This window comes from Artemia sp. Qi Xiang Cuo, chromosome 1 (assembly GCF_049724085.1).
Source record: "Artemia sp. Qi Xiang Cuo chromosome 1, ASM4972408v1, whole genome shotgun sequence".
NCBI classification, from domain to species: Eukaryota; Metazoa; Arthropoda; class Branchiopoda; order Anostraca; family Artemiidae; genus Artemia; species Artemia sp. Qi Xiang Cuo.
Window position 1 is genome coordinate 43,746,147 of NC_142794.1, and position 12,434 is coordinate 43,758,580.

Below are 12,434 nucleotides of genomic sequence, written 5' to 3' on the forward strand. Positions count from 1 at the left end.
TAATTAGTAAGTTTATATATAGACCAATTTCGTTTGCTATGATTCTGTTTTCCGATTTTTTTCGATTAATCTGCTATTTATGGTTATAAACAGTAAAATTTGCGATAATGTAAAGATCATAACAAAGTCCAATTTTCATATAATAATGAGAAAACCTACTGCTAAAATTAAGGAGGAATGGTGCCTGGTGTTCTTATTGGGTGATCAAAGGGTGTAGGGCTTGTTCATTTTGGGATTAATTAGAATGCGTTTAAAAATCATAAGTTTTAAGCCACTTAAAAGTGATTTCTTCAATCCCGCTTTCTAGGGCTATAATGAGAGAAAGGTTGAGATGTGTAGAGCATGTTTTGCGCATGAAGAATAACATATTGCCAAAGATTGTCCTTTTTGAACCAACAGTCTAGGGCTAAGCGAAAAGCAGGTCGTTCCCGGCTGGGGCGGGAAAATGCTGCAAGGAAAGTTTTAAGGGAAATGGTAACTTCCTGGGAGGCTGTAAAGAGGGAGGCTTTGAATGGATTGGGATGGAGGAGGAGCGAGCATATCTGTGTTGGTTTCAGATGGCTCGGGGTTGCAGTGAAATATTAGTAGTAGTAGTTGTTGTAGTAAAAAGTGATAAACGATGAAATTAGGTGATATAAAATTGAATTGGTGAATTGTTTACTCAGGCAGGAAGAATGGTGCGCATAGGCAGGGAGTAGAGAACATGATGAATAAGGACATTGCTAAGTCTTGTTACCTTAGGAAGGTGATAATAATAGAGTTCTAATTACTCATTTTACAACCAAAAACTTCAAGATATCATTCATAGCAGTATATGCCCCTGTAGAACCGGCGGACAGAGATAATAGTGACTGAGATGAGTTTTAATTACTGTTACGAGAACAAATAGACAGTATTGCAGGCAGAAATACCGTACTTTTATTAGGGGATCGTAATGCCCAGTTCGGTAGGAATAGGGGTAGAAACTAGGAAAATTTGGTTGAGAGGAAGATTGCAGCATTTATAGACTGCAATTTTTTTTTACATTCTAGTTAGAACTAATACTGTATTTGGTCACAAAATGGCCCATAAACTAACATGGTACTCACATGATGGCCAACCGGTACTGGTACTCACAGACGGCCAACCCTTATGAATTTTTTTTGTTGTAAAGTGAAGACTGCCAGTGTCGATACAAGATACCAGGGTATAAAAGTGAACCAGCGGTTTCTTCTTAAAAGGGAACCAGTAGTTAATGGGGGTAATAAGGTTTAACAAAATCGCCAGGGGACTGGATTAAATACAAGACCTGGGAGAATTGCAGCAATAGTAGCAAACAATAGGATTATTTCACAACAGAATAATTAACTTCTTGTTCATTTTATTTTATCCATTTGTTTTGGTGTTCTCATCGAAGCAACTCTATTAGCTTCGGTGACCTATAAGATCGGTAGCGACAATTGTAGATGTTGATAGTGGTTGCTTTTTTATTTCTTGGTTTGGGATTTTATTTTCTTTAGGTTATTTTAGTTTTTATCTTTGTTTCATCGGCGTTAAAGACGGCTTGTTTTCATACAGGTGAACTATCCGCGTCGTTTTTAGTTTTTTAGTATGGGCGCGTTAAAAATTGAGAGGAAATAGTCATGAACTTGTCCCAGTTAAAGATAGGAATGGGGCCAGGGTTAAAGAAAGATGAGCAGAACCCTTCGAGATTGTGTTGAATCGTGGTAAAGTTATAGAAAATAACCTAGAAAAGAATGAAAAAGTCTGTGACAATTCGGAAGTGAAGGATGATTTATTTTAAGAGGAAGGATTAGAGATAATATTAAAAAGATCGTAATGATAAGGTCTCAAGTGCGGATTATGTGGTAAATAAGTTTTTTTTTTTAATATGGTGGTTGTGAAGTTAGAGATAAATTACTGAAGACTATGAATGTGATTTTAGGAAAAGGAAAAATGCCTAGTGGTTTCAGGAAAACCTTAATTAAACTCCTCTATAAGAGTAAGTGATAAGAGTAGGTGTGATAATTTCAGAGGTATTACCTTGATTTCTGTAGGAAAAAATTATGTAGAGTGATGACATCTATTGTACTTAAATGATGCTGTAGATAAAGTTTTAAGGGAAGAACAGTGTGGTTTTAGAAAGGGGAGAGGATGTGTGTACCAAATTTTCTTTCTTAGATTAATAATTGAGAAGCGCCTGAGTCATCAGACTCCTTTAGTCCTAAGTTTTATTTATTATGAGCAAGCGTTTGATTCAGCCGATAGACGATTTGAAGGTACTATCCTTGTTTGGTGTACGAATTAAATACATTAAAGTGAAAAGTGCTATGTATTTATTTGGTTAATGTAGAAAATGAGGCTAGTGGCGTATATGGTTTCGTATAGAATCAGGAGCTAAGCAGGCTTGCGTTCTATGTCCTTTTATAGCTGTAAGAAAAATTTATCTGGAACTTTACTATCTCCATCAGTTGATTCTGCAGGGGTATACTACTCTAACTGATAGATTGATTTTATTTCATACAAATATAACTACACAAATAATTAAATAGAGCCAACAGGGAGCTAAGCTCGAAAGGAAGGCTAACAATTATTACAATGAGTTCAAGTACGCCAAAAATAAATATAAAGAAGATAAACCAAAAAAAACATAACATATAGAAGGAGAAGGACAAAGGAGGCTACCTCAGCACGGCAAAATCTAAAAATAATACTAAGAAACAAATTATCAAGAAGAATCACCCCGTTATCAAAGGTTAATAATATATTCTACTAATTTAGTCTTTAAAAGTGATCGGCTATTAATATTTTTATATTTACCATTTAATTTTAGCCTATTTGCTATAGAATGTATTTGGTATCTTATTGAAAATTTATTTCTTTCACTATTAACCAAAGGGATTCTATACGCTCCAAAATGAGTCAACAAAGGAAGCAAGTGAGTGAATGGGTATGACAAAAATTTGTGATTCATAAGAATGAATCGCCCGAGGGAGAATATCATAATGACAGAGCGATAATTGCAAATCTTTAAGTTGATTAAGGTCTAATATATGAAGAAATAAAAATAAAGTTTTTGTTTCAGAAAGATTTTGAAGTCGTACAGGACGAAGAAAGAAATTACCAAGGATTCTTACGGCTTTATTTTGCAATGTCTGGAGGGGTTTAAAATGATTAAGAAATGAATTTAGGTAAATAATGGGACAATATCTTAGGTATGATTCTATTAAAGAATGATAAAGAATTTTAATAATTGAAAAAGGAAAAAAATACTTTAATCAATGTAAACATCCTAAATTTGGGGCTAACTATATACAGAGATGGTCAGAATGACTACGGAAACATAAAAGCTCATCAAGAATAATCCCCAAAAATCTATTTGTCTTAAACTGTCTAATTCTACAACAAGTAACAACTAACTCATCAAACCCAACTTTAGCAACTCCTTGTTTAGATCTCCCAAAAACCATAAATACTGTCTTAGACAAATTGACAACAAGACGATTACAAGAAAACCACTGGCTAACCGAATTCATTTTAGACGCCATATTTTCGATCAATAATGAAGGGGTTTTAGCTTCAACAGATACCACTGTACCATCTGCAAACATAACTCCTAGGCTATCCTTATAGGATAGACAATTTGGGAGATCATTTATATATATCAAAAATAGTAACGGTCCAAGTATAGACCGCTGGGGTATTCCAATAGCATCCAGGGAGTTAGGCTGAGACAGATGGCCTTGTAGGTCTACTTGAAATCCACGATTTCGTAGATATGACTTAATTAAATCCAACGCCTTTCCACGAATTCCAGAGTTATTCAATTTTTCAAACAAAATGGAATGATTTAGAGTATCAACTGCTTTTTTTATGTCATAGAAAATGCATGCCCCATAATTACCATTATTCAGTGAATCATTAGTTTTAAGCAAAAGGGCTGCAACTACTTGTTCAGTAGAATGACCTGATCTAAACCTAAACTGGCTTTTGATTAAAAGATTTTTTTATCCAAATAATACACAATTCTTTTGGGAAATAACTTTTCCAAAATCTTTGAAAATGAAGAAAGTATTGCAATAGGTTGGTAATTATCAACATTAGTTTTATCACATTTTTTATACCCTGGGATAACTCGGGCAATTTTTCATTTAGAAGAGAATACCCCAGAAGATAAACACAAATTAAAAATATAAAAAAGAGGTATATGAATTACAGATGCAAGGTGTTTCAAAAGAATAGTTGAAAGTCCATCCAAAATTAATGAATTACCTGTATTTAGATCTATAAAAAAATTTAAATTCATTAAGACTAACTGGAGTCAAAAACATACTTGTATCCTCTGATTGAAGAAGGTATTCTTTATATGAATGAGCTGAAGTCGAGCCAAGACCACGAGTAACATCCGAACCAATACAAGCAAAATGAGCACTGAAAGTTTCTGCAATAGCTCCATTTCTCTTTGATTCAAGATCATTTTTATCTATTAAACATTCTGGGTAAAAATTATAGCAATTGTTTCCAATCTTTCGTTTAATTAGATACCATGTTTTTTGGGTGAATCAGCAATCCTAAAAGAATTTTAAAAATAACTTTTCTCCCTGGTTTTAAGCGTTCTCACCAACAGATTTTTACAATTTTTAAATCGTATAATATTATCAGGTGATGGATATTTCATTCTTATCTTTTATAGACGATTTTTTTCATTAACTGATCTCAGTAGTGACTCACTAATCCATGGTTTTTGTGGAAATTTTTTTTATGAAGTATTTTTTCATAAGGACAATGATACTCTAATCGTTCATTTAATACTCTGTAAAAAAATATCCAATGATCTATCAAGATCTCTCTCTTCTAAACCTTCACTCCAATCTATGTCACCAAGAGCTACTTTTAAATTATGTATATTTTTAAGTGAAATATTTCTCTTTCTTGTAATGATCTCCCTAATCAAAGTCTTTTGAATCTTATAATCTGACATAATTATACAATGATCTGATGATTCATCCGTAATCACAGACGTAGCCTCACATGTATAAGGCGAGAGAATATTGTCAATAAGCGAAGTTGATGAGTGGGCTACACGTGACGGGACAAAACAAGCCGGATATAATTTACAAGAAAGAGAACATTCTTAAAACTGTAATGCATAATTATCAGTCCCATGATGGTCTGAAGGTAAACATCTCATTAGGTCTATGTTAAAGTCGCCAAGGATCATAAATGGAATACACAGACTTGAAAGGTAAACTAGCATATTTTCCAATCTACTCATGAAATCTACCTTACTAGAAGAGGGGGGACTGATACCTTGCACTTTTGAGTAACATAATGAGCAACCAGTATTCTATTTTTAATACCTTCCCAATCTAAGCAAGAATTAGTAGCTTCCTTATTCATCATGAACCCTGCTCACTGCCTATGCACTCCATCCTTCCTGTCTGAGTAAATAAATTCTACATCACCCAATTTTGTTCCTACCCCATGGGATATCAGTTTCTGAAACTCCTAATAAGTCCGGTTCAAAACTTCTAAATTCGTCAGTCAAAATGTTAATGCGATAGTTGTTTTTTAACGCTGCAACATTACCTACGGCAGCCTATTACCTAAGACTCATTATATGTTCATGCCTATAAACATTTTACTGGTATGGGAGGTAGCTCATAATAGATACTTAACCTGAAAGAGGTTTTTCAACCCAAAAAAGCCAAACAAAACTAACAAAACCCAGAAGAATTATTATGACTTGGATTTCACAAAATACTCTATGTTAAATTCAGTATTTTGTTCTGTCCAAATAAATCGGAAGAAGGATATGACGTAACATTTAGACATTTAGACAAGGATTTTTTAACATTTAGACAAGGATATGACGTAACATTAACATTTTTTATACTAATATACTATTTAATATTGTACTATTTTTCGTACTATTGTACTATTAATAATAATGTACGATTTTATTTTTAAAGAAGAAGAAAAGAACAACCACTTGTGTTGATCCTTTATTATCTATATAAATATAACCCTAAGATACCCCCTCCCCCCTCCCCCCTCTCAAGGAAAAGTGGTAATGATACCCATAAATTCAAAGTTGGAGAGATATACAACTGGGAATCAGCTTAAATGCAGACAGGGGATAAAAGTTCAAGAACGTGTTTAAAGGAGGGTGTTTCCCCTAAATGTCGAAATAAAGTTTTTCAGTGGTTGTCTTACCCCTAAAGGTAGTGTTATGCCTAAATGTAAGTTTTCCTTTTAAAATAACGACCTTATTTAAAAAAGATGAACGTTGATGTAATTGTTTAGTATAAGTCTTAAATCTGTTTGATAAAGGGAGACAATATCTGACCAATGAAAGTTATTACCGCCAGTGCGCGGTTTTGCTTAAAAGTTGGGTATTCTATTTTTCTGGGTTAAGTTCTTAGGTAATATGTATTCGAAGCTACAAGCGGGTCGCTGAAAACTTCTAAGTTGAGCAGCTCTCTCGTACCCCCCAAATCTTGGTGTAATTGTGTTTAACTTTTGTTAGAAAGACCCTCTTGACTCGTTCTTTGTACCATGTACTATTCCCCTGAACGCTAAAAACATTGTAGCTTTCCCCCTGTTTGACCAAAAAAAAATGAGATCTATACCCACCATTAGTTTAGAAATTATTCGCAAATACTTGTGTTTTTTTCAACAAGATGGACCACCACAACACTCCTCCCCTTCTAAAAAGTAAATATACTGCATTGTTTATATTTCCTTCTACTAAAATAGCTACTTTTGCCTTCACAATATATAGCTTCAACTTTTTCCTCTTCAAAAATCTTTCACTAAAACCTGTAGTTCGTTTGTGACTTCGCCACTTGTGCAGTATTGTCTGCAAACGATTGGAAACTTAATACGAATGGTAGGAAACTTAGGGATTAAGGCTCTGCCTTATTTTCACAAGCGGGTCGCTGAAAACTTCTAAGTTGAGCAGCTCTCTCGTACCCCCTAAATCTTGGTGTAATTGTGTTTAACTTTTGTTAGAAAGACCCTCTTGACTCGCTCTTTGTACCATGTACTATTCCCCTGAACGCTAAAAACATTGTAGCTTTCCCCCTGTTTGACCAAAAAAAAAATGAGATCTATACCCACCATTAGTTTAGAAATTATTCGCAAATACTTGTGTTTTTTTCAACAAGATGGACCACCACAACACTCCTCTCCTTCTAAAAAGTAAATATACTGCATTGTTTATATTTCCTTCTACTAAAATAGCTACTTTTGCCTTCACAATATATAGCTTCAACTTTTTCCTCTTCAAAAATCTTTCACTAAAACCTGTAGTTCGTTTGTGACTTCGCCACTTGTGCAGTATTGTCTGCAAACGATTGGAAACTTAATACGAATGGTAGGAAACTTAGGGATTAAGGCGCTGCCTTATTTTCACATTGCATGACGTTTTATAATTTATAATGTGCCGACCCAGGCAACTCTTCTGTCGCAAAAAAAGATCAGGTTTGTGCGTTTTAATTTCTATAGTTCGATCTTTTGCAGGATAAATATTAGGTCAGAAAATGCAGTGTCTTGTCAAGTATTCCCATCAACTCGACTAGAAAATGAATACACGGATATCAATTTTTTGGCTAGAGGTGGCTTCGGACGAGTTTTTAGAGCAAAACACGTGTTAGATGGGAACATATATGCAATCAAGTCAATTCTCATTAGGTATAAAGTTTCTTATTACAATTCTTAATCAATAGGAATATTTGACTGTTTTGAAATTATTCTTGTTCTCATAGTACCTTAATTTTCTTTTTTAATTAAGCATGGATGAGGGGTTTTGTGCCTTGTATTTATTTTTCTTCTTATTTTTTTCCTTATATAGGTGGCAATAAATAACTCCAGTTTATCTGGCCGAAACTCAGCCTCTGATATACAAATTTTAGTATGACTGAAAATGGGTTTTTGACCGTGTTTTGAGGGTGTCATCAGAGGCAACGCCTATAGTAAAGGCCATACGGCTCCAATGTTTTATTATTTATTTATTTTTTTTCCCAGAGGCACTTCATATGGAAGGGGTTGTCGTAGAAGCTTCAAAGGGGGCTCATTCGATTGGAAATCGAGAGTTCTAGAGCCCTTTTTAATAGTCGAAAATGATTGGAGGGCAACTAGCCCCCCCCCCCCCCCACGCCCATCATTCCCCCAAACACATCCAATCAAAATTTTGAGATAGCCATTTTGTTAGCGTGGTTGATTTCCAGATAGAAAATATATTTTTGAGGAGGATACTCCCCCACAACCCTCAGGGCAAGGGTTTTAAGTTATGCCCTGGGGGCATATAAGCTTTTTATATAAGGCGTTGTCGTAGAAACTTTAAAACGCGCGCATTCAATTGGAAATTGAAGGGCTAGTGCCCTTTTTAATAGTCGAAAATGATTGGATTGCAACTAGCCCCCCTCCCCCCCCCTATGTCCATCATTTCCCCAAACACATCGAATCAAACTTTACAGATAGCCATTTTGTTCAGCATAGTTGATTTCCAGATAGAAAATATATTTTTGAGGAGGACACTCCCCCACAACCCTCAGGGCAAGGGGTTTAGGTTATGCCCTGGGGAAATATAAGGTTTTTTATAGAAGGCGTTGTCGTAGAAACTTCAAAACAGGCTCATTCGATTAGAAATTAAAGGGCTAGTGCCCTTTTTAATAGTGGAAAATGATTGTAGGGTAACTAGCCCCTCCCCCACGCCCATCATTCCCCCAAACACATCCAATCAAAATTTTATGATGGCTATCTTTTTCAGCGTAGTTGATTTCCAGATAGAAAATATATTTTGAGGAGGATACTCCCCCACAACCCTCAGGGCAAGGGTTTTAAGTTATGCCCTGGGGGCATATTAGGTTTTTATAGAAGGCGTTGACGTAGAAACTTCAAAACATGCTCATTCGATTGGAAATTAAAGGGCTAGTGCCCTTTTTAATAGTCTGCAATGATTGGAGTGTAACTAGCCCCCTCCCCCCTCCAAGCCGATCATTTTCCAAAACATCTCCAATCAAAATTTTGAGATATCCATTTTGTTCAGCGTAGTTGATTTCCAGATAGAAAATATGTTTTTGAGTAGGACACTCCCCCAGAACCCTCAGTGCAAGGTTTTTAAGATATGCCCTGGGGGCATATAAGGTTTTTATACAATGCGTTGTCTTAAAAACTTCAGAACAGGCTCGTTCGATTGGAAATTCCAAAAGCATACTGCCCTTTTGAAAAGTCGAAAGTAATTGCAGGGCAACTAGCCCCCCCCCATGCTCATAATTCCCCCAAACACATCCAACCGAAATTTTGAGATAGCCATTTTGTTCAGCGTAGTTGATTTTCAGATAGAAAACATGTTTTTGAGGAGGACAATCCCCCACAACCCTCAGGGAAAGGGTTTTAAGTTATGCCCTGGGGGCATATAAGGTTTTTATAGAAGACGTTGTCATAGAAACTTCTAAAAAGGCTCATTCGATTGGAAATTCAAAGAGATAGTTCCCTTTTTAATAGTCAAAAGTGATTTGAGGGCAACTAACCCCCCTCTCATGCCCACCTTTTCCCCAAACACATCCAATCAAAATTTTAAGACAACCATTTTATTAAACGTAGTTTCAAGTTCTGGAAATTAGGTTTTTGAGGATTACAACTCCCCCAAAGCCCTCAGGGCAAGGGTTGTAATTTCAGGATTCTTCGAATCCTTCATATTATTTCTTATGGAAGGGATGCTCGTATAAACTTTAGAGAGGGCTCATTTGATTGAAAATTGAAAGTTTTTGTTCACTTTTTAAGAGTCAAAAGAGATTTAAGGGCAACTAGCACCTCTCCCTCCTCCACGCCCTAAATGCATCAGATAAAAATTGTGAGATAGACATTTTGTTAAAATAGTTCAAAGTTCTGATAACAACAAAACTCCGGTGTCGACACAGCCCACCAGGGCCCAGGGGTAGACGTTTTAAGTTATGCCCTGGGGCATAACTTATTAAGGGGGGTTTATAACTTATGGGAAGGGGTTTTGTATGGGAAGAAAACATAGGAAATCTATTATAATTATCAAAATATAAGGTTAAAATACGTACTCTGTGATAGATGCAAAATTGCTTTGGCACGCAAATTCTTATTAAGGTCAATTCCAAACAATCGTTATCCCTTTGTGTCAGCAAGCGAAGTGGTCTAAACCCCCTTATTGGAGCTATTTTTTCCATCCATTCATTGTTGTCAATCGCTGTCCACAAGTTATGCAAGCTGTCTATTGTTCATCTATAAGATTTTTATCAAAGAGGTAATCGTACTGACTTTGAAAAAAGCCTCATTCGATTTAAATTGAAAGTTCTATAAAAATTTGAAACTTTTTGCATCAAAAACGAAACAAAAAGTAATAAATAAGAACACTTTTATAAAAATTTGTTTCACGAATAAAATAAGAGGCCATTGTAAAAATATGCTAAGTTTGTAAAGATACCATGCTCATCTCAAACTCAAAACGACTAGCAGTTACTATCAGAGAATAAATGAAACCCCGGACAGGCAGAAATTAAATAAACAATCACTGCAAAAACATAACAAGTAGCAGCGTAAGTGAATGAATATATTTTAAAATAATTAATGCTTAGATTGAATATGAAAATCAAGCTTGAAACCAAAAAAAGTAGTTTGCTATTAAAGTATAAATGAAACTTAAAACGAACATAAATTAAATAAGCAATCAATGCGAACAAACATACAATATATATTAATGTAAATGAATAAATCAATCTTAAAACGAGTGAAACTTAAATTGAATATGCAAATCAAGTTTGAATCGAATAAAAATAACTACAAACAAGAGTTTGGGTGTCGTCTCACTGCAGAAGCCTAAAATCTACTGCGCCATTGGCGCTTTACTTATAACGAATTATATTACAAATGTTTTCTTTTGTACTTAATATTGAAAATAAATATTAAAATTACAGTAAAATTTTGAACTGATGAGCTTTTAGCAATTAATATCATTATGCATCAAATATTTAGTTTAATTTATTAGTTCTTTTCAAAATTGGTCAAGACAAATATAGTTTCACTACAAGCAAAATTTTGATACTGCCCCCTTCTTTAACTGTAAAAACCTAAAGCCTTCTGCTTCATTGTCCTTCACTGAAAGCGAATTACTCTTATATTACAAATTTATTATTTTCCAGTTCTTACAGTATTGACAATGAAAATAAAAATTACAGTAAAAAAAATCTTGAACTGATGGATCTTTCAATAATTAATATTATTATATATCTACTATTCAATTTGAATTTGTTTATACTTTCCAAGACTGTTCAAGACTCATATAGTTTTGCCATTTTTTTAACTCTGCCATTTTTTGTAACTAATCGTGTTAGTTTGTTATGAAAACATTCTTCGGCTTCTGCAGCGGAAAACTGCACCTTAACCTTTGTCGAATATACTTTTTATTGCATGAAACATCAAAAGATGATAAAATGTCAAGTTTCAGATTGTTCCATCACTCACAAGCAAGTGCCATTGGCATTTTTGAATCCACATGGTCAATTTAGGGGGTGGAGGGTAGGCTAATTCTCGTAGCAGCCCCATTCCGTCGTGGTATGGTTCACATTTTCAACACCTGGCGTCCGGATCATATAATCTACCAAGCATACAACTACCCCAAATCAGTATCAATAAATAAATGAAACCTAAAACGAACAAAAATTAAAATAAATATTAGAGTCAAACTCAAAACGAGCATAAATTAATGTGAGTAGGGTTTAATACCCCTATGGTTTCTAAAAGCCAGAATATATGTAGATAATTTCTTAAACCACATGGTATATCGGAAGAACTGATCAGCGACTAACGGATAGATTAACTCAGCACTCTATTTCAATTAATAATACACTTAAAAAGCGGAAAAAACCAGAAAATTTTGACTCTGCTCTTGCAGAGCACATTTTTGAAAAAACAGACCATACCATTTTGTTTAATCAAGCTAGTCTTATTTCGCATGACAAAGGTATTTTTCAGCACTACATAAAAACTGTTATAATTTATAAATACTAACATTTGGGTCTAACTTTAAACAGAGATTCCGGTGATTTAAGAATAAACGAGTCATATTTTGGTTTTCTCAAAAGAGAAGCCGATACTTTAATAATCCCTGAAATAAACCTTGAACCATTTTCCCAGTCATCTAATCAAACACGTGAACAACCCGTTAGGTCTCAAAGGCTGTCTGCAAGAAATTCATTAATTAAATTCCGAAATCAAATTGCATAGTTCTCCAACTTATTTAATTGCTGGTTTGGTTTTTTTTTCGAGTGAATGAATTGTTTCCTTCTCTTTGTCAGTTGTTCGCTAGTATCCGTCGATTGGAGTTCATATTTTTTTGTATTTTGTGCAAATCGCGTATATTGGCGAATAACTCGCTTTTATGGTTTTTACGTATTTGGTTTTAATTCTTTTAATTTTTGGCT

At 34.6% G+C, this 12,434-nt stretch overlaps 1 protein-coding gene across 3 annotated transcripts in view; it reads left to right on the top strand.

Moving 5' to 3' along the window:
- Window positions 1–12,434, top strand: part of LOC148956352 (eukaryotic translation initiation factor 2-alpha kinase 1-like) — a 47,359-nt gene that overhangs the window by 16,211 nt on the left and 18,714 nt on the right. For all 3 annotated transcript variants that reach the window (XM_089106422.1, XM_089106368.1, XM_089106479.1), the window contains exon 4: window positions 7,504–7,674. In XM_089106422.1, coding sequence (XP_088962548.1) covers window positions 7,504–7,674 — 171 coding nt within the window. The remainder of the gene's footprint in view (window positions 1–7,503; window positions 7,675–12,434) is intronic.